This window comes from Aulonocara stuartgranti (genome assembly GCF_965226115.1).
Source record: "Aulonocara stuartgranti genome assembly, chromosome: 11".
NCBI lineage: Eukaryota > Metazoa > Chordata > Actinopteri > Cichliformes > Cichlidae > Aulonocara > Aulonocara stuartgranti.
Window position 1 is genome coordinate 28,708,618 of NC_138947.1, and position 24,055 is coordinate 28,732,672.

At 41.6% G+C, this 24,055-nt stretch overlaps 1 protein-coding gene across 13 annotated transcripts in view; it reads right to left on the bottom strand.

The window, feature by feature from the left end:
- plecb (plectin b) overlaps nt 1-24,055 on the bottom strand; it is a 130,907-nt gene that overhangs the window by 32,619 nt on the left and 74,233 nt on the right. For 10 of the 13 annotated variants that reach the window (XM_082552128.1, XM_082552127.1, XM_082552132.1 and 7 more), the window contains 2 exons: nt 4,651-4,712; nt 991-1,080 (listed from right to left, as the gene is read on the bottom strand). In XM_082552128.1, the coding sequence (XP_082408254.1) occupies nt 991-1,080; nt 4,651-4,712 (152 nt within the window). Of the gene's footprint in view, nt 1-990; nt 1,081-4,650; nt 4,713-7,017; nt 7,509-14,486; nt 14,578-24,055 lie in introns of those variants that run through there. The other 3 variants (XM_082552130.1, XM_082552129.1, XM_082552133.1) reach the window with 2 other exon arrangements.

Consider the following 24,055-nt stretch of genomic DNA (forward strand, 5'->3'; position numbering starts at 1 on the left):
TACCAGAGAAACAAAAAAATAAACTTATGGGAAATTTGCATTAGCTAAGCCAAATTTAAGCCATCTGTCAGGAAGCAAATATATAATCATGTTGCGTGGCTTGTTTCTGGGCTTCTCAAACAGAAATCAAGGAGAAATTCTCAAACAAACAGAAATCAAACTAAATATTTTCTTGTATACGTTCACAGCAGCTACATGATGAAAGCAAGCCTGTCAGCACAAGAAACAAAAAAGTCCCAGCAACAGAACTCATCATGGCTTGAAGTTCGTGGATACCATGTGCAGCCAAAGAACCGGAAAAGTGCCGATAAATCATTAAAACAAAAACATAATGCCTACTGTAAGTTCCAAACCCACTCACCAACCGAACGCTCCTGGCCATGTCTCTCTCCCTCGGCTAGCCCCAGCAAGAGCAGTGCAAAGGAGAGGAGGCGAAGGCCAGACGGCAATGATCAGCACACACAGAGGAAGGTTAAAGGAAGGCAAACGGGAGAAGGAGGAGCAGAAAAGAAGAACCGTCGATCAGATAGGAGCACAGTTCACAAACACGCACACAGTCTAAAGTGGTAGCAATGTGTTATAGCTATGGATGCATTGTGAAAATGAGCAGAGCTGAAGCCGGTGGAGGGCAGCAGCAGCAGAAAAGCTTTGTGTACAATTTTGAACCCCAGGATATGAAATACATAAGCGTTACGCAAAACAAAGAGAGAAGTAGAAGAAAGTAATTAAAATATATCGAGTGAAATAGGAAGAAGAGGACGGTACACTGAAAAGGAAGTTAAGAGGTGTTTGCTTAGCGTAGTTCAGCTCAGGTTAAGCTCTTGACTGACAACTTGGCTGCTAATATTTTACATTTTGTTGCCACAGGGGTGGCATTCCAGGTCGACCTCATTAAAGTAATCCTTGTGTAGTTAGTCGGGATTAGGTTTGGGTTTGGATGCTGGAGGACTGCGAAAGAATAACTGACAAAAATCAAGAGACTGTACTCACCAGTGTTTCTCCAGAGAGGACCTCCAACAGTGAGATCAGGTTATGTCCATCTCGAAGGTCTTCATACAGGTCTGTCACATGACGCTGTGACTGTCACGGTGGGGAAAAAAAAAAGGAAAACACAGCAGAGAATATGTCAAAGGGATTCATGATGATACAACTTGGAATAACCTGTTCCACGTGAGATTTGCAAACTCAAATTGTGGTGCAGTTTGCTGAAAGCTGACGGCTTAAAACACCTGCAGAGTCACGTACTGTAAGTTCTCTACAGTGCTTTGAGCACAATTCTACACATGTCAAGAATGCATAGCCACGAGCAGCCAAGCCCGACTGCTGGCAGCTGGCAGCCTGACACATGATGAATAGGACTCTAAATAAAATAAGAGACCATCAAGGGTTAGAAAAAATGATTTAACCTTTTGGATTTCAGTTAACTGAATTCATTGTTTATGCAACAGATGCGCTGTGCTTTTGCAACCAGACAACAAAACAAGTGAGGGAAAGCAAAAAAGACAAGGGAAAGATGTGATGGTGCACAAACATGAGGGAGGGGAGACAGCCTCCATGCAGTGAGATACTGACCAGCTACATATTTACTGCCAGCACCTACCTCTACCCTCGAATGCTGGTGGTAGAGAAGAGAAGAGATGATATGAGTAATGGGGAAAAAGGAAAGGATAGAAACAAGAGAACGAGAAAAGCGTATGAACAGAAATTAAGTGATAGTTGGACTTTGGAGGATTTGATGGTGGACATGATGATAAACTGATGAAAAACAGAATAATTAAAGTACTCTCTTTTTTTGTAGTCTGCAGATATATTGGTCTACTGGGTGTGTTTTCCATGTGGGAAATGGGCCTCAGCCCTAAAATGGAATGAAGGCATATTTTCCCTTGCAAGTTGCAACAGTGACTGATTTATCTTGGCAAGAATTTCCGCACCTTCCTACCATCCATCTATCCATCTTATGATATGCTCCTCCCTGCCTGCAGAGAGAGATGATTAAGCGAAGTGCACCACAGAGCTAAATTTAGGGAAGGGAACCAACACTGCTGCCACTAGAGTTCACTGTTTGCACAATAAAAGCTCTTCTACTTTTTAGGATGGGCCATATTGTTAAAGTCTGCACCCTCTGAAACTGTCTGTCAGGGCTCTCTCCAATCAGATCAGTACCTGTTTACACAATTAAACGATGATGATCCGGTCTTTCTTTGTCAAGTAATGCTGTGATTTGTCCTCTACCTTGCTGAATCTAGCACAGCCATCTATCGCCACTCCTCGGTTACTTTGTCCTGCTGCTGAAAGTTTACTAGGCAAACTGCAGCCTCGGCAGTAAAAAGGAGCTGCTTTCAAGGACAAAGTCATTAGTGCACATGCCTTACACCGGTCCCTCCAGTGGTCTGTGAGCCACTGTCTGGAAGCAACATGCTTAACATGCCTCAGGTTTTATATCATCTTGTGGAGTTCCTCTCATTTTCTTTATCCTTTTTCCTGATAACCATCCTTACAGAGTAGCCTTGATGTGCAACAGTTCAAGGTTCTAGACCTCATCACAAGCAATTTGTAGGCATCTACTAGAAAACAGATGTTCATCCCATAGCTGGTTTGATGTTTCACTCTTGTCTTACGCAAGATGAAGAGATTTATTGAGCTAGGTGGGGTGGAGGGCATAACACTCAATGGCCCTTTACAGCTCTTCATGGTTGCACCCAACCTCCAGCCTATCCCACTCAACCATTAAGCCATTAAATCAGTTTAACAGCGGTTTAACCTCACTAGAGCAGATCAGCACATTCGCACACATACTTTAACGCTTTCCCTCCCAAACGTGTGCATTTGCTTCAGTGAGGTTCTTTACTATGGGCTGTACGTGGTGATAACGCTTCTTTTTTTGCTGCTAATAAACACAGACTCAAACTTTTCTATTAGAATACTGATATAATTCGAATATATACGGATTCATGTTGTCATCCTGAGAAAATAAGTGTTATCTAATGAGCACCTCTCCTTTAACTACACTCGCTTTCAAGTCATGGCAGAAAGTAGTCTGCAGAAAAAGCAACAGACTGAAACTGTACCTGGAAAGGGCACAAACAAATTCTTAAATTCATGTAGTGTTGCAGTATGCGGGTAACTGTAACAATAACTGGATGGGAGTACTTATGAAACTCCCCATGCATCAATGCATGCCTTTCAGTTTAAGGCATGCACTGATGCCAGTACAGCCACCCCTACCGAGCAGTCTGTGCAGCACATGTGCTACCGTTGGCCTAACCCACCATGGGCTCTGAGCCCAGACCAGAATTTGCCTCTTCAGAGGGAGCTAAGTGAGTCCAGATGTCTGTGACTCACCCTCGAATATTCACAGTGGACACTTAAGAGAAACAAGAGGGAGGAACTGAACTAGGTTCTCATGCAGTGGTAAAAGAAACCATAGCTCTGCACATTTATGGAAAGGATAACACTTTCTTTGTGCTCATTTGTTTCCTCTTTCTTGTTCCATTAAAAAAAAGAAAGAATGGGCCTTATGTCTGTGGAGTGGAGCACTTAATGGTTGTAAATGTAGTGCTGCCAATTGGAGTTTTCTGGAAGAAAAGTGGCACAAGCAGGAATATTTTTAGCACTCTGGGAGAGCGGTATTGTGTTACACGGGGCTAATTTGTCAACCTTAATATGGAGGTCTGAAATGAGGACTATAGTCCTTTTGACTTGACTCGCCTCCTGACCTGTTCACGTGAGCCTTCGGGCCATATTTTGCGAATAGAGAGTGAGACAGGTGAGATTTGAAGAGTGCTGATGGACGGCTTACACACTCTCTCAGCTGATGACAGATGAGACTTCTGGTAAGCCTTCCGATCGCGGTGCTGTGTTAGCACGAAACAAAAAACTGTCTAGCTAATGTATGTTTATGCAAGAAGGGAGGGGGTGAGGGTCGCGGTGGCGGTGTTGGTAATGGTTTCTGCAGAGATGTTAACAATGAACACACGCTGACACTCGTTCAGCTGCTGTAAGATTTTGCTGTTATGTGGTTCTTTGTTCACCTGAGTTTGTGATCTTTAAATTGGCACAAATCTTACAGACTGCTGGAGCTCTGTGTGGATTCGACAGGTTCCCCCTGTGCCTGACTGAGCTCTCTACAGGTACTCATTCTTCCAACCGCAGTACAAAAACACACATGTTGGCTTGGCTTGGTGCATAAGTCTGAATGTTCTTCTCTGTGCTAGCCTTATAACAGCTGCAATAGACTCCAGCAACCCTGAATTGTAAAAGCAGTTATATAAATGGATGAATGGAAGAATGCATGGAGTGACGTATGTAATGATCATACGTGGACATAATCCCAGAATACATGAGTTGCAACATTTATACAGCTTTATTCAACAGCCTCCTGTTGTTAAATGAGGGTCAGGGCAATCACTCACTATGCAAACATCTGCAGTTTGACACTGACAAAAGCTATGCTTGTTGCGACAGAAAACACCCGTACACGTGTTTGAACAAAAGGGAAATTTGTTGACACTCTTCTGTGACGTCCACACTTATGTTTCTCCGTCTTTGTACCTTAAGTCATGCTATGGATTGAGCGAGTGTGCGTACAAAAACTTGACCGTCAATGTTGCCTTAGTTACAACACAGAGAAAACCCAGAATAGGTCCTCACCTTTATCAAGTGCTTGTTCACCCACTTTGTGAAGGTCTTTTTCTGGACTCGGTCTCGTTCATCTGCAACACAGAAAGAGCACAGTTAAACATCGGACTCGTAAGACGAGGAAAAGCTAAAACTAATTTCAAAATGAGTAGCATCAGGTGTGCGATTAATGTGTTTCTTGAGTGTATTTCCAGCTGCATGCTAAGGAGGAAATCCCCAAGACTGACTGACAAGACTATTTTTTCCTCCTGTAGAATAAACACAACTCATCTCTGGGTGGAAAACGGCTCTTGTGCTCCTGTTCAAGCCTGCATCTGAGTCAGGGAACATTTGAGACCATTCACTGTCTGTAGATGCACTTCTGTTGTCTAGAACACAGGTTTGTAAGGTCATGTCTCACTCTATGACACCACTGGCAGCTGTGCTCTTAAGACGTAAACAAAAAGGAAAGGATCGAGGCTGCAGAAGTGAAATATTATTAAAGTGTGAAGATACTTGGGCGTGATAACCGTGCGACATAATAGCATAACTATTAGTCTGCAATTATCCGACAAGAAAGAACAAGGCCTAGGCATGGAATTCACCCTCTAACAAAACAAACCTTCATACTCCCTCTTATTCCTGTTCAGTTCAGGTTTAAATTAAAAAAAAAAAAAAAAAACATACACACCTACACAAACACAAAAAGGTGTGCCACTACAATCATTTATTATGGACGCAGTAGATAGATGAGTCTGTTTGCTTTCACGTTACCCCACGTGATCTAAAAGTTGTGGTTTACTCAACTGTTCAGACAGGTTCAGGAAGTGCACCACCCAACTTCACTGACCCACTCAGCAATTCCTTCAGATTATGCTAGAATGTCCCACAGACATACCACAAAATCTTATCAGTTTTAATGGGAGTGACCCATCCACCCATATATGTTGACACGCCCAGCAATGAAAAGCAAAGGGTAGTGATTCAGTGCTAACATAAAATAGATGCCCAGAGGCTACCTTTTTTTCCTCTTTAGAGGAAGTTGCCAGCAACTTCTGGACAACTCTGTTATGGAACTGAGTTGCCATGGAAACATCATACTGAGACCACCAGACCTTTAAGCCTGCGTATTTTTCATCTGTACCAGCATTGGAGATAGTTTATGGAACTATCTCCACGCTCATACTTCCTGTCAAAGATGCAAAATTCCACATAAATAGGAAGTGTTACGAGTTGCACCTTGACCTGTGATTGGCTGTGCCCTGTTTTACCTTTTATAATTAAATTACAACTCTTTTCATGTGCTTTTAGAAAGTAAAGGTGAAGGTGAAATTTTCACATGTCACCACACATAAACATGCTTGATTGAGGGGTGGAGTTTATGGTCCAGAAGAGCATATGACTATAATAGAAAACACTCTTTGGAAAAACTACATTTACTGAACTATAATTAACGGTACTTGAAGATGCTTTAACTACATTTCAGAAGAAAATATTTTATCTTCTTTTTATATTTGCAGGTAATAGCACTTTAAGATACATTTTAACACATAGTCAGTGTATACTAGCGTATACTCTGCAAAGGCTCAGTAAAACTGTAAACGGTAAAACAATAGTGTAAGAAACGCTTTTATTTTGATATGTCATTGAAAATAAATATAAAATGTAGTAAGATTTGGTATTAGTACGTGACTGAATTGATATTTTTACTTGAGTAAAAATTGGTAGGTTTACATGAGGACATGCGCAGGATGAAGCAAGGCTTTTACTGAGAAATGACTTTGTGGAAACTTTCAAAAATATCCATCTTCACAGGAATAAAGAACAATTTGAAGGAGAAACAGGAAAAAGAAATGTGATGCATGGAGTGACACATCGTTCATTTTGGCTGCAACCGAGGAGAAAGAGTCTGTAGCTGGAGTGACTCACCCTCCCCAACAAAAAACAACAAAAAAAACACATCAAGCACGCCACACAGCAAAAGTTGTGAATGGGCTCTGCTGACCAATGTGAAATGAGGAAGCTGCTGATGGAAGGAAAGAGTGGACAGCACAGCCCAGCCTGACTAACTGCCACTGGATGTGGAATAATATGCAGCACATGATGCACGCCTGCCACTACAATAAAAGCAAACAATAAGCAGCAAAATAAAAAGATTATCATCTGGCATGCACGCAACGTTTAAAAAAAAAAAAAGTTTCACACAAAGCTTTTCAAGCTCTCGCAGACAAAACGTCTGCAACGGGAACTCTGCCCAGTTTGGGAAATTAACTACACATCTCACCCCTTCCTGGAAAAAAAACACTTAATTTGTGCCCAGAGGCTCCTCACACATGTGGGAACAAACAGATCAAGACTTGCAATTCAGCTATTTTACACTAAGTGCCACCATACTGGTACCTTTCCTGCCGTCCGTGGCCTTCAGCATCCCTTGGTAGTAGCCGTCATCTGAAGGCACCCTCTCCCTGCCAAAGCTGTCAGAGGAGAAATTCCTGTACCTCTGCTGCTGAGAGGTCATTGTCGCCGTTTGTCAGGGCACAAAATAATATTCCTAAATGATAAAATATCTGTGGTGATCTTCCCCTTTGACAGGATCTTTTGCTTTTTACTTGTATCTATCCCTCCAGCGCTACAGTTGGTCCCAGAGTAGGCAGTCCTGTGGCCACAATCTCTTCTTTTTTTCTCTTCTTCTTCTTTTCCTCTCTTAACCTCCTTGCTCCCTCACTGGGTTCGGCTCTGCCCTTCTCTTTCCTCCCTATGTGGTTTTTTTTTCACTCCCTTTTTTCCTCTTTTTCTGCTGCTCACTCTGTTCCCGCGAATGGTGCCTGTGGGCTATGACGTCTGGGCCTGTCCTTATGTGTGATGTGCAACTGTGCATTAGCGGTGGCCCTAGTGTGTAGAGGACACTCTACACACTAGTAAGGTTTGTGGGTGGGGCTCTAAACACACGCCTACCTCTTGCAATGTGAGGCAGAAAAAGAAGAAGAAGTAGGAGAGGCGAGGTGTGGCAACCTGCATGTACTATTACTTATTCACCCAACTTGCGCAAGAAAAGACACACGCACATGCACACACACCAGCTGAGTAAGAGGACGCAATAAAGAGCCATAAAAACTGATGCTCATGACCTTTTATGCTTAAGAGTGAATTAAATGTCATTTAAATGACTAAAATGTCCAACAAGAGCCTAAAAAGTAAAAGAGAATTTTCTGAGTATTGTACACACATCTCCGGTTAATCATTATTTATGATTCATGCTGTCAGTCACTGTGATGTAAAAACAGTAGAGATGAGGGATGAAATAGTTTTGAGAAATGCTCTCATAAACCACGCCCTAAACATCTCAGATTTACTGAGAGATTATGACTCCATGTTTGAATGTGCCTGTGTGTGTAATTATTTTCTTTTTCACTACTGGTGACGGAAAAATACATCCTTTTGTTTATTTAAGTCTCCATGTAGAGCATGAAGTGCTGTCAAGTGTTGTATTTCACACTTCTAATCAAACAACACGTCTGTCTTTTCAATTCTATTTCAGGAATCAAAAAGGGGTTTTTTGTGTGTGTGTGTGTGTGTGTGTGTGTGTGTGTGTGTGTGTGTGTGTGTGTGTGTGTGTGTGTGTGGGGGGGGGGGGGGGGGTACTCAGCCAAAGTAACCTCCTTTTCTCAGGGGTGGAACAAAAGATGCATTAATTCCTGCTGTATAAACTAAATGATTTTGCCAGGCAACAAGAGGTTTTTTTGAACAGCAAATTTCATAAAGCGAGCGAAAACATCCCTCTTTTTTTAAGAAAAAAATAGAAAAAGAAGTCACAGGTAAAAATGAATTCTCTTTGACATTTTTTTACTCCAAGTTCCACTAATGTCACTCTGCTTTATCGCCCTGTGGCAATAACTGGAAAGCAATTATTAGAATACACCCTAATGATAGCGCCACAGAAGACGCAGTACAGTTAGCAAAACAACACAGTAATACTGTAGCGTTAGAAACTATGAGGTAAGACTGAAGCAGCAAAATGAGTGGGCCTATTAACATAAGCAATGTCATATTTACTTGATCATGTCTTACTTATTAAGAGGATGGTTTCATTATTGATTACTTTAAAAGTAACATACTATCAGTATGTAGTTTCACAGAGTTCCAGCTCTGTGTCTAAAGTTCCACAATTATCAGTTGATCAGAAAACTTTAGACCCTGTTTTCATAACAGTCCCCTATAGAGTTGCTGTACTATGTGCTGACAGCTAAGCTAGAGGCCAGGGTGTGTCTAAATCCTGCCCCCCTTCAGCCTAAGGTTGGTTATATATCCCATTTGCCCCACCATGGCTAACATCACTTTATCAGGCATCTGAAAGTACATATTTTTTCTTCAGTGTAGTCAGCATGGCCTGTGTGGACATGCAGGCACTTAATGTGTCAGTGTGAGTGTGCTTGTTTGGAGGTGTGTGTGTGCAAGCGATGCCTGACTCATTTGAGCCCTGCTAGCAAATTTGGAGACACACCTTTCTAGTTTCTACATTGTCTAGGCAAGCTGCAGAACTAAGGTGCGGTATGTGGGCAGGTAATTAAATCTGAAACAGGAAAGGAATCCTATCAAAGGCAGAACGTGCTGTGAAAATACTCAAAGGATATGATTTTGAAATGGATGGAAAAAGGTGTTTTTCATCTCCTAACACAAGTTAGAAAAGAAATTGATTTACAGTTGATCTGAGATGCAGAGGAAACGGTAGATGGTAACAGATATCAGTGACGATCTGGCGGGCAAAAGCATACAAGCACCTACTTGACCTGCATTTCTGTCAGTGCGCCCCAGGGTGGCTGTGGCTACAATGTAGCTTGCCATCACCAGTGTGTGAATGTGTGAGTGAATGGGTGGATGACTGGATATGTAAAGCACTTTGGGGTCCTTAGGGACTAGTAAAGCGCTATATAAATACAGACCATTTTACCATTTACTCTCACTGGAAACACTATAGCAAAGGAGACCCAAAGGAAAATGGGCGAAAATGTGGAACATCTTAGTCCTTAGATCTTTCCTCTAAAAAGGAGGCATATCATTAACGTCTCAACATGCTTATTACACTGCTCCTTCATCTGGCTTCATCAAAAACCAGATGGAACACTTGGGTTTTTTATAAGAACGGAGAAAGTGTGGTGAAAATATAGAGAGTTGCTTTTTTTTGATGACAAGTTTGATGATGGACTTGATAAGGGCAGTGGTCATAGTAGTCCCGGATGCAGTGTTGCTGTTAGCATGACTACTAGCAATATAGTACAGTATCTGCTATTCTCTGCCATTAAGATGAGGCTTAGGCTGTCTTTTGTATATACAAAAATCAGACACAAATAAGCTAAACTAAATTTGGGAACATGGTACATATCATGCCTACATGGTCTGTCCACGACCTGCATGTTAGCATGCTAATGCAAATGCAAATGTTAAATTTTGATTAAAATGTATTTTTGTTATTGATTTTAATTAGAATTTTGTGCATTGTTTTATATTTTTCTGCTATGGTCTTTCTAACCATGTGTTAAAAAGTGCTTTACGAATTAAATTTAGCATTATTTATTATTGTGCATGCTGATATAGCAGAAAGCACCACTAGCATGGCTTTTGACCCTTACTCCTTTTACCACTAATATACTGTATCATCGTGGAAATGGTTTGGTATAATTATCATAAACACATGTGACAACCAATATAATGGGGTTAGGCAGTTCTGTGTGCTAGTGGTCCTGAAACGCTAACTTTGTGTCTTTTAATTAATGGTTGTGTCATTTTAGTTTTGCCCTGTTTGCTATCCTCTCTCTATGCCTGTTTTTCCTCCCCAATGGTACCAGGTTGTTACATAGCTGGAGTTTTGATTTATAATGTTGAAGGCTCCTTGTTTTACAATATAAGTGCCTTGATATATGAAAGTGAACTGAAATTAATAAAAAGAAATCTGTATTTTCACATATATAGATGTAGCCTCGCCAGATGGTGAATTCAAACCCAGGACCTTCTTGCTGTGAAAACTGAAACAGGACCATCACACTGGATTTATGTGCTTTTAGCTGATCCTGTGACACCGCTAAGCCTTCCACCACTTAAAACTACAACAACCTTCATTTAAGCACTATGGAGCAACAAAGCAAAACAAATTAGAGGACAAAGGAATTCTAGGAATGTGTCATTATGGTCTTTTCTAAGTGCTGAAGCGCAGGGAAAAATAAGGGTTTAGACAGAGGGAGGACGCACAACACCTTTCTTTGCAGAGGATGAAAAAGCTGCGAAACAAGGTTTGCTCCAACAGTTCAGGTTACATGCCTCTCTATCTCTCTCTCCCATGTTTCTCATCGTTGTTTTTAACCCCATGGCTGAATCACAGCAAACGCTATCTCATATTTCTGATACGGTTCGGATACATACAAAAGTCATCAGTGGCATGACCATCCTTCAGAAGGTTCTGATTCACACAGATCACAAGCTGTATTATCCAAGCTGCATACTGAGTACATGACTCAAACATTTAGGCAAGCAGCACACCAAAGCAAACACACCTTAAACCTGCTTAATGTTACCTGGATGAACTCCTGTAAACATTCAGTGGAAATAAAAAGAAAAAAAAGACATAACACAAACTATCTGGCAATTTTAAAGTCATGGAAAACTTATGAGAGCACTAACTTTATGCTATCAAATCCAGTGGTTAAATTGGCCCCTAAGTGTGATAAATGCTGTATTTCTAATCCTGTTCTATTAAGTGAAAACTGAAAACTATGACCAGAGATATCTGTATATGTTTTTACATTTTTACACTTTACATCTTTATTCAGATATAAACAGATGTTATGCAGAAGTTAATGATTGGCAATGTAATTTTAAAAAGCTACATTACACAAGTAAGACCCATTCTAATCACAGTTAGTCATAGCTGTGCTGTGACACACCGTACAGTTATCACTGCCAGCCATCATCAGCCTGACAGCAGACTTTGGATGATGTTGTCAGAACCAGCTCTAGTGATGAAACTCCAAACCCAATTTAACTCAGACTCAACAGGCCTTCAGATTAGCCACGGCATCTGAGGTTTAAAATAGCTCGGTCCTGAGCTTTGCAGGAGTCTGTGGAAAGCACCGCATCTGGGGTCATGTTACTTGTTAATGTGCAATTCTGGTGACTGAGATGTAACTTAGTTGACTGACTGGCACGCGGCGGCTAACGTTTAAAAGCAGCATGTGTCTCCCCCTGCAGGTCACAATGCAGTCATTTGGCTGACAATGTACACATTAACAAAAGTACCTGAAAATGTTTCAGATAAATCAGATAAATAAAAGTTAAATAACACAAGATAGTGTAAATGGAACTATTTAAATTCTTGGCAATCATATAAAAAATGTAACTGAGTGTAAATCAAAAAAACATTTGATGATTGTCAAGAAAATAAAAGATTTTTTTTAAGTACTAATCGGCTGAAATTATTTTTAGGAATTAAAAAAGAAAAACAGTCAGTATCACATGTGGTATTTCCATCTGCTAAATCACCCTCAACACTTTTTTGAAAATGTGGAGAGAAAAAAAAAGGGAACTTGAGAGACGCTTCTATGACAACATCCACAAATATACAGCACTGTGTTTCTCAGTGGTAACTATTACTGAGTCTTACTCATGGGTGTGTTTTTAGGCAGAGACAGAGGGGTTTCCCATAACTGACTATTTGACGAAAGGAAAACGCCACCCTCGCCTCACATGACACTTTGGTCCTCCACTGGCTGAAGGTAGTGAAATATTCTGACCACTAGATGGCACCAGAGTACAACCACACCCACCTGCTTTACACTACATTCAGTCATCCACCCATTCACACACTGGTGATGGCAAGCTACATTGTAGCCACAGCTGCCCTGGGGCACACTGACGGAGGTGAGGCTGCCGGACACTGGCGCCACCGGGCCCTCTGACCAACACCAGTAGGCAACGGGTGAAGTGTCTTGCCCAAGGACACAATGACCGAGACTGTCGGAGCCGGGGCTCGAACCAGCAACCGATTACAAGACGAACTGCCAACTCTTGAGCCACGATCGCCCATAGAGGGATGGACATGGTCAGCAACAATACTCAGCTAGGCTGTGGTGTTTAAATTATGCTAAAATTTGCTCTAACTGTGCCAAGGAAATACACCAGTACACCACCAGTATGATCCTGAGCTGCTGAAACAAGGCAGGATGGATCCAGGCTTTTGCATTGTTTCTGCCAAATTCTTACCCTAACATCCAAATGTGACATTAGAAATTGAGGCTCCGTTAGCTGAAGGAGAGGCAGCTGGTGTGGTCTTCTGCTGCTGTGGCCCATCTTCAGGGTTCGACATATTCTGTGTTCAGAAATCTTACTGCATATCATAACCTTGGTAATGAGAGGTTATTTGAGTCACTGCTCCGTCCCTATTAGCTTGACGCAGTCTGGCCATTCTACTCTGGCATCAACATGGCATTTTTGGTCAGAGAACCACTGCTCACTGGATATTTTCTTTTTTTCAGCCTTCTCTCTGTAAATGCCACTAGATCAGCAGTTTCTAAAATACTCAGATACATTACAACTCAGAAGCATGCCACATTGAAATCACTTAAATCACCTTTATTCCACATTGACATACTCAGAACTTCAGAGGGTTGTTTTGACCATTTCTACATTTCAGTTTCTGGCATATGATGAGCCACATGTACCTGAGAAAGTTTCCAGTGAGTGCAATCCAGAGAAAAGAATGAAATAAATCAGAGGTGCCAGAGAAATCTCTGAAGTCCAGAAAACAATATTGCAGCCCTATTCAAAACAGACACTTTAAATTCGTGCAAACAAATTACTCCATGGATTCAGGAACACGTCAGAAAACTATCATCACTGAATAAAGTTCATAACTGAATCCACAAATTAAACTTAGAAGTCTGTCTCACAAAGAAAATACATGTATGAACAAGATTCATACATGTCTTCTCTGGGCTGCAATAAGGTAAAATGAGGGAAACCATAGACTTCCCAGGGTTATCCAGGTTATTATTAATGTATAGATAGGAACCCAGCATCAATCATGGTGTCAGGATTCAACAGTGCACATTTGCGACATCTGCAAAAGAACCATTAATGCTTAACAATATAGGTTATGGAGCAATTCGAGCTGCCATCCAGACAAAATCTTTCATTTCAGCAAGATAATGCAAAGCTACACTACGACAGCATGTGTTTGTAGCACAACAGTCCTCATGCTCCAATGGCCTGAGCACTGTCCTGACATGTTACCCATCAAAAACATTTGACACATAATGAAATGAGGCTTCAAACTTTTGAAAAGCTAAAATCCAATCAAGTAAGATAAAGACGTTACGCCAGAGGAATGAGATAAGGTCAACATCACATTACACAGCAACAACAAAACACTTTTAGAAGATAAGAGCACAGGTTGCACGAGTTGCACAAGCATTTCCAAGTGTTATAACAGAAGTGATGGTGGGAAGTATTAATTGTATTGTTTTATGGCAGATGCATATGAAAAAAATAAATAAATACACACACACACACACACACACACACACACACACACACACACACACACACACACACACACACACACACACACACATATATATATGTCATTGCAAAGAGTCTGTAATTAGATCTGTTTCAAGTCATACAACTATGTTCATAATTGCCATTTTTGAAATATCTTCTAATTGCATCTGGACTTGAAATTTTTATGTGAAAGTAATTCCATAAACTATAAATGTAGTTTACCCCCAACCTTCCGTCAGTCTCTCTGAGCAGGACTGTCTTGTACCACCCATGGAACATTCAACACAATGAAAAACACAACACACCAAACTCCTCCCTACCGTGTCCTATAAATCGAGTCTCACCACTCACCTGTACAACACATCTTGCTGTACAGGTATCTGGTTCGTTCTCCATGCGAGCTCATCTCATGCAGATAATTCCCTCGCTCAAAGTTCCACATCCCAGCCATGCTGATGCGAATGGAAGTGTACACAGGTAGCCTTTTGTGTTTCAGGTAAACTGTGCCAGCTGGTGTAAATAGTGGAAACAGGAATGACTTTCAAACAGAAAGTCGTTTCTTTGAGGGGGGCAGGGCCCAGCCCAGTGCTGGGCTCTTTTAAGGACAAACACAATAGACAGCAGACTGGTAGCTCAACATAATTTTCATAGTTTAATTATGACGTCCTTTGACTTATTAGTCATTTGGTTGAGCATATCTGCTCCATGAGAACCATGACAAATGTAAAACTGGAAGCAAAAGCGCTTTGTTGCCCTACAGCCATCCATTTATCAGACTGTCACTCGTCTAGAGTCAGTTTACAGTTTGTACAAGCATTTAAAAAAGAGGTGTTTGTGCACCTGCAGGCACGTCGGTTTGTGAGACTATTATGAGGCTTCACTGCATCTTTAATGCTAATCCAAGATAGCAGACTAGACTTCTGTTGTGTTATGATTAGTATTTAGTCCAACTGCTTTAACCTGAAACTTTCGTCTCTCACTGCTTTTTTCACCTTGCAAAAGCTGAGTTTCAATAGCCTGCATCTTGCCAGAATACAATGTATTTATTCAGATTAGTCCCCAGTGCTGTCTGAAAATCTTCAAGCTTAACAAATCCTAAGGCACATAATCCTGAAAGTAAATACAGTGAATATGCCCCTACCCATTACCGGTTTACTTTAGGATCTGGATATTTAGGACGGGACAAAGCGCAGTAAAATGTTGAAGGGAAAGTGCAGATCACTGATCTCTGACCCAGGACTACCTGTGTGCCAGGATCTTATCACACTGGACGCTGATACGGATACTTTCACTTGACCTCCTTGATTTTATTTTACAGGAAACTTTAATGTTTTGACATCAAATAAAAAGATAACGATAATGTTGACAGGGACATTAAGACCTTCACACTGACAGCTAGCATTTGCAGTGCCACACTGGATTCTTGGACTCTACTAAATTAGCATTATATGACTCACTGTACAAAATAACACTTGTTGACTTAATTCTGGGCCTATGAATTAATATATCATCTCAAACAAGCTGTTTTAGCTCCCTTCACTGTCCCTTTATCCACTTTTCTTTGAAAAAAAAAAAAGATTTGTATAGCATGTTGGTGACGCTTCTGTGCTATATGACAAAAAAAGCATAATTAATCTGCCTTAAGGAGGGGGTCAGATCATAGAAATCGTATTTGTTTCTATGATCCCTGTGCTGCTCATAAATAAATCAGCTCTATACGAGCTCCATCTGACTGTGTGTCTCATCACAGCTTGTTCATTATTCCCAGAGAACATGAGAGCTGTATCCAAACCGGCTTCCATAAGCCCCTAAGGAAAAAGTGTACTGTTTAATTTATGACTCATGCCCACTGGTTTACCAGCACCAACCACAATGGTGGAGGCCATTTAGACTTTTTTTTTTTATATACTCACAAGCCCTGGAAAAAACAGACACATACAGACCCACACACACTGCTGTACTGTATTGTAAGTAGTAATTGGATTGCTCCAGAATAAAACTCCTGCCTGTTTCCAGGAAGAATGCTGGCTTTTCCATGAACCAAGCCAAAGCCATAACCAGAAGTCAACCATCACAGCCCACACAGCTATGAGAGGGCCCCACATGTAGCTCTAAACGAGCATTTGCTTGGCGATTGAATGTCATCCATGCGCTTAGCGTGTCAAACCGGATGTTACACTTCACAGCGTTCTGTAAAAACTCTGACACCTTCTGGGCGACTGCAGAAGAGTGCTGGAGCAAGAGCTTTCCATAGCTACAGCAGCTACATGTTACGCCTGAAAATTCTCAACCGATCATTTATGCAAAGCAGTTTAAGCAAATTAACAGTCTGGTTCCAAAACAGCCATCAGCCAATGTAAATAGTGCGACAGATCTGGGTTCTGTTGCACCATAAAATATATTCATCCTGATTTTGATTGTCTGTGTGAGGGCAGACAAACAGAGATGAAAGGTCAAAGCTCAGGAGGAGAATGCAGAGTGAGGCACCTTGTGTGTGACTCACAGCATTTTTCCCCCCGCCCCCACCCTTCTCACGATCTTTCTCCATACTGGTCATCGATGGAGTAAAATGCCAGCATCAGCGTTTCCATATCTGCACATGCAGCCTATCACGGTCAATAGCATAAGACCAGAAGCTAAATCACAAGTGGTCAGACCGTGTGGTGTCTGCTCTCACTCCTGTATAAGTGATAGCTCGAGCCATTGAGCTAGTGAGTGGATAGAGGACAGAGCTGTCATCATGAAGAATGGGTGCCAGTGAAAAATAGGACAGCTAAGAAAAAAAAAAGCCCCCCGATGGGTCTAGACCGAAGGGGACAGATCAGCAGGAAGAGCAGCTGCATTAATGCTTCAGTATCAAAGACAATAAAACATTATCCAAAAGGACATCATAGAGTAAATGTCAGGGCACATAACACGAAACTACAGCCAAAGCAACTGGGCATCAAATATTCGTCTTCGTGTCCTTAGAGTAGTGAGTCAACTTTGAAGAATATTACATTTTGCGTAGTGTTGTGTAGGTCAATGCATTCTTTAGTGTTGCCTAATGCCATTTTAGCCATGGGAAATGAAGTTAACGTTTGCTTTACGCCCTGCATGAAAGCATCTCGGCCAGCTTTCTTTTTCGAGTTGTCTCACAACAAGCGCTTTCCTTTTACTCCTATCTTAGACTGATAACATTAACACTTCCCATGAGCAAGAGCAAGATACCACGCTCTCTAACTTTAAACTTTATCATGATAACAACGATGAGCCATGGCAGCTAAACTACAGACACTTTGGAAATCACTCAGGACTACTAGTGACACCTTAGACATCTTAGAAACCTGGGTTTCGAACAGGGTTTGGACTGATCAATAACCAGACTTGCACAAGCATGTCTTAAAATTTAAGCAATTGAGTACTTTTGGGGTATCGTGTCAACAACGACTCGTGTAAAGGCATTGGATCAAACAAGATATTATTTAGTGTAGGACTGTATTATCTGTTAGCTGTTCTGTGCACACAAAAGCTACATTTATCCAGGATAAACCAAAGAAAAAGTCATCAAAGTGTTGACTCATGGATGCAGCATCTCTTTTGTAACACTGCTAGGGTTTCAAAAGCTACCGGCTGGTTTGGAAATTGGCAGTGCCTCAAACCAAGCAGGTGTACTGAACCACTACCGGACTTTTTTTAAAGAAATACAGGAACAACCTTCAGCAAGAACACACATCCACACTCAAAAACAGACAGAGACATATTGATCTGAAAGCAAACATGGCCCAACAGGTTTGGGAGGGGCCTTACCACCAACTGAATTACCAAAACACTGCTCAGCTACAATACCGTGCAGCAAAAGAGCTTCTGTGGAAGTTCAGCTAGGTGGAGAAAGGGCCAGTACGCATCTATGTTGTGTGACCGGTCAGACCTACGTGTCTCAAGAACCTGCAACAGGCTTCTCATGCTGTCTGGGAAATATGGCGGTGTAAAACTGGCACATTATGGCCTGGTGGCACCTTTGACCTGTCACAACTGACAAATTTTCAAGGTTCCACATGACCTATACAGACAGTAAACATGCTAAATGTGAAGCTGCGCAGAAGAGAGTTTTAGGTTTAGTAATGTGACCTCTTCAGATCAGTATCACCAATGCAACAGAAAATATCTCTAGTAATCTCTTGTCAGACACAGAGAGGAAGAGATGAGGCAAATATATTTTCTGATATCTAGCTGCTTTACCCTGAAACTTTAGTATCTCACTGCTTTTTTGTGTAAACTTTGAAAGAGCTTCAATACCTTACATCCTGCCACAGTTATGGTTACTAAATGCCCCAAAATGAGCAGCCTGGGAAGAGTGGGTCATGGGTGGCTTTCCAGCATTAGTCTGGACAGAGATAACGTAAAGGGTGTGAAGAAACAAGCCTCGTGACAGGTGGGCCTTCATTAGGAGGGGGAGGGATGGCAGAGGCGTGGCAGGGACATTTGAAACTGCAGGGTCTCTCTGCCCCCCACCCCCAAAAAAAGATGTTTTCAGAACTTAAAATCACCTCAGTGATTATAATCATTATATCATCAGGATTTTTTTGTTTATTAGGAAAAAGGATTTTGTTATGATTACAGCATCCTTCAAAAGTTTTATGACTTAAAAAAGACTGAAACAGCACATGATGACAATTCAATTTGTTGTATGGCAGGACCTAAAAAAAACAACTCAACAGGTGACATGGTGATATAAACAGTAGTACAAATCCAGGACTTTAGCTGCCACCTGCTGACATTTCTTAACAAAATGCGTTGGTATTGTGCTGGATGCCAACAGGTGTCCATGAATATGGAGACTTTGGAACAGGTGGACTTGTTTAAACACTCAAAAAAGGCAGAAGTTATCTTTTTAATTTTGTGGATTTCTTTCAAAATGTAATTCTAATTTAACTGAAGAGGATTTAGAGAATTATTGCAAAACAAAACATGGCGCAATGCTAAATGGGTGGATGAAAAAAATGTAAATTAAATGAATTACACAGAGCTAGTTTTACAGCAATGTGAAATAGCCAGGAGAGACCCACAACTATCTGACACACACAAGGGCACATTTAAACACGCTGTATGAGCCGCTGCTGATTGTTGACTTCCATCAGATGTCACAAGAGGTAATAGCAGGGGTGGGGGTACTGCAACCCCCCTCCTCCCAAATTCTCACCCTCACCCTCCTTCACTTACATACCATCAAATAAATGAAAATACAGAAGGCAGCCAAGAATTTCCTCACAACAGCTCAGTCACACTGTGAACAACTATGAAAGGCAATCCATGCCGCAGTAGCTGTTTGTGATGGGAATGTGTGTGCCTATGTCCTGTTAGAGTGAGTGTGTACGCACAACAACAAGACATTACCCACTGCCTTTGCCAAAATCCCAACAACAGTCATCAGCCAGGAAGACAAGCACAGTTAGACACAAAGACACAACACAGAAACTTCAATTGTGTGACCTACCAGGTATGATCTTCATCTAAAAGAAGGTATGTGGAAAGAAGAGGAGGACAAGGGTGAAGAAAAAAACAACAAGCTGGACAGAGGGAGAATGAGGAGGACAAGAGAGGCGCGTGCTTGTTTGCCCCGACTGCCTTGTTTCTCCCTGGTCTTGAATTTTGACAGGCTGTGCCTGCTGCTTGAATCCGTCAGCCTGCTCTCCTTTGGCCAGGGGAGGAGGGATGACACACCAAGCCTGGGGAAGGGGGCAGGGGTGAGGGGTTCTGAGGGCTGCCGGGGGGAGAAAGAGGGCTGGAGCTGACTGGGGGTTATAAATATCCACTAGAGCCAGATGATCACACAGTGCTCACACTTAGAAACTGATGGAAGCGCTCTGGCGGGACACTTGGCTGTTCTCGTCCTTTAGAGACACCCTCCACAAGCAAGCCCTTCCATCCCCCCTCCCCTCCCTCTCTTTCTCTCTCTTTCTCTCTCTCTTCGAGGATGATGGTGGGAACTGTTTAGGTCACACCTCTCACCCAGAAAACACATCACATGTCAGAGCTCTCTTAGGCTTAACATAATCAAATCATTTGAGTAGTAAGTAAAGTACTCATCCCAATTAAACCACAGGAAAGTGTGACACACTGATACAACCGAATACAAGCTGAATTTAAACACACAGAAATACTGCGGCTGGAAAGTCTGGCAGTAGATGAGATGGATTAAACTGGATCTTATTCAGTAAAACACAGTTTAGTGATGGATGCTCTAGAGAGCAAGGCTGGTGACCTCAGTGTTCATCCCCTTATTGCTGCGGGATCATATCAATGCACGATATTCTCTAAATATAGTAAGTTCTAATATATGCATTTGGCTTGGGCAATTGTAGTGCTGACGACTGGCTCCACTTCTCTACACTGCTAAAAGCAAACCTGTCTGGAGAGCAGAGTGAGGACTGCATTCTGTTGTGAAATGCTGACATTATGTATGGATGTTCTATAGTGAAATGAAAGCAGCTGTACTGAGAAACCATTGAGCAGAATTAGACAGGATTGCAGGAAATCCTTCATCAACAACTTTATGCGCAGCAATCCCAAACTCCTGAACTCAACAGGCTTTCTACACACACATGAATCATGTCAGGACACATGGCTGAAAGGTATTCTAAGCTTATGTCCCTGGGGAAAATACCAGTAGCCTTACTCTTCAACCACACTGTGTAGTGCAGATATTCATTCTTGTAAACAAGAATGCTCCTCCTCTACTCACTAAGCTGGTGAGAAAATACTGGATAAAATTAGGGTTTTATGAACTTTAAAATGAAGGCCAAACTCGCATCCCTCTCACTCAACTGTAGTCACATTAGTTTGGTCTTCTAATAAGGTCTAACATGCACCCTGGGAAATGACTAACGTCATAACCAGTTTGGCCAAACCCTCAATATATTCCACATGTTATCAATCCTGTTTCCAAAGTTTGGCCTATTGTGAGTTAACCATTACACTGCCACAAGAGATCCTCGATCCTGCATCACTCTCCAGCTCCTGCTATAGCATACCATTTAATCTGATATCAAGCACTCTGCGCACGTAAATGCGGCAATTCAAAGTAGCAATTTGAACGCACAAACAGCTGCTGGAATGGGATTCTGTTTCACTTTTCAAATAGGCCTCATAAATATTCACCTTTTGTGACTCCTGTTCTATATTTGTGCCATCATTTTTCCAAAAATTTGCACTTAAGCCACGAAGAAATCATCTCAGGTTTCATTTCAACATCCCTTAATGATCAAAATGTCTGTTTGGTCTGCAGGTGTCATAAATTTTGAAGTGTACTCCAATATCTTCTGAGACTCCGAACTAAATATCAGAAGGGGTTTCACAGGCAGAGTCAGCAGTTAGAGACATGCAACAGCTAAGGTCATTTACTTTGTTTTGAGCAAAACAGCACCGTGGGCCAAGCGGCAAAAGCGGCAGCAGGAGATTAAGTTGCCAGTTTGCAACACAGTCTGCTGACAGACGCCAAGAGTTTGTCTCTCACTTTTTCCCTAATTTTTTTTTTTTTCTTTCAACAGAGAGGTCACGCACATGAATCAACTCCAAAATTTGCAAATCGCCCGGGGTGAGTCACGACATTAAAATGAAGTGGCACCATAATGAGAGACACAGAGCTGAAGTTCACTGTAGCTGTTCATTTATCCAATCACACAAGTATGCACCGGGCACCATTTCAAAGATGAAAACATGGAAGACCCTCAGCGGCACGTCTGTGATGTGATTTACTCAAATTGTGCCTGGTGCCATGTCCGCGCCGAGTTTAAACAGTGTGTACAGTCCACACAAAAGTGCTTACTACTCAGATTTAGTTTAAGTGCATCCGGAAGGCCACATTTGATGAAAACTGTTACTCTGAAATTCAAACCAGCTTATAGTCGCTGCTTTGAAAGCAACATTTTTGTGGCATAAGTCACATTTCATTCAGTACGTTCCTCCTTCCTAGTTTCCGCATTACTGATGCAAAGTAAGCTTGTAACAGAAACTGGAGGAGCACAAAAGTATGCATACTTAACTGCAAAAATATCCAGTGATGAGCTTTGTCTACCGACTGCCACTTAATAAAGCAACATACCAAGAATACTACACTCTAGGAATAAAGGTAGTAGAATCAGTATTTCTGGAAACCACTGCTCTAACAATCCATATGAGGTCAAATTAAAAGCAAAAAAGAAAAAAAAGTGGCTTTTTTATTACATGATAACAAATCTGAGCTCCTTTCAAAGACTTCTGCAGTGGAGTTGCAGCATTAGGTCTATGTGACAGATGAATATGGTTGTTAATGGACAGCAGATGTCAGCAGTGTGCTGCTGTGTCTGATGTGTGAAAACGTCACAGATCAGAAAGACCTCCGTAGTAAAAGTCAAATTAAAATCTTTGCGATAGTTCACCATGGCAATGATCAGCTCTTCATCTACAATTCAGGTTTCTTCTAGATACCAAAATGCACTGCAGAGAAGCAGAGTTCTGCTTATAATGAGCTCTATAAATGACTGTGTTTGTGTACAGCTGTCATGAAGTTTTTAATCGAACTTATTTTCCTGATGAGTAACACAGACTGGCTCAAGGAGCCAGGCTTCTAATTGAATCCAGAACATCAGTCACGTGTGGATCCAAACAAACACACCCATGGATCTGTGAGCAACTTATTCCAACTTTCTGACTATCTGCATGCTGTTCACACCCTCAACAGACAACGCCCGAAAAAAGTCTGTCTTGCACACCCGGAGATATAACATTTTACATGGTGGTTTCAGCAACAACTTGCTTCGCTCGTGGAAGTTATGAGACGTTACATATCATATCCAAAACTCTGGAGTCACATGAATGTGCCTCAGCATCATCAGGATTTAACATGAGCCATATGAGTTTCACTTCAACAAAAGCTAACCGCAGCATCATGTGCCACTTTTATTTCTCTAAACCAGCAAAGGAGGATGGCGCACAGTACTGTGTTGACTTTACCCACATAACTCCCGTGTTAATGCCCTTTGCATAATGGAATGCAAAGGGCATGCATATCTCTCCAAAGAAAAAACAACCCTAGAACACAAACCAGAGCCAAGAACACAGCCTGACTAGAGCAAAGAGACTACTAAAGACTAATACTCCCAAAAGGACCACACCTCTCTTTTTCTGGCTTTAACTCACGGTTAGCCGTCTCTGCAGGGAACAGGCGAGGCTGGATCTCACTAAAACAGCCCCACCTAGTTGGAATGGCTGCAGATCTCACTAATCCTGCTGGCAAACACTCAGATAGCTCCAGAGATAACTGTTACCACTCACAACAGTGAGTATAATTGATTACACAATTCAATCACAATTCCCCACCCTGGAAATGTGGGAATTTTTCTTGTCATTTGAATTGTTTGTTAAAAATAAAAACTGCTGCTGATGCATGTGGAAACTTGAAAGAATAGCAGTAAATTATTTTTTGAGTGTTTACCACAGCAAAAAACACAGGAACCTGTGAAATCTGACAGCAGGAGGACAACAAGGGGCAAGCACTGTGTCAGACACTTTATCTCTTCTAACACAAAGCTAATTCAATCACAGCCACATCTCAAAGGTCTCCTCACCCTCTCACTGAAACTGTTCCTAAAAGAGGCTCCCTCTGCACCACATCACAAAATAGACTCTGGGCTTGGTAACATGTAACTTTAAGCCATAAACTGTAATCACAACACCCCAAATAATACTTTGAATGGGAAGTCAAAGACAATTACAGAATGGTAATGCTATTCAAGGTACATAAGTGCAGAGCACCAACAGTGCACCCTAAAACCTCAAATGCTTTGAAGAAAGGTGGGAATCTAGACTCAAGAGTGATTGCATCACAGAGACATTAGAAGTAGGTAAGCTGGCACGCATTCAAACAAAC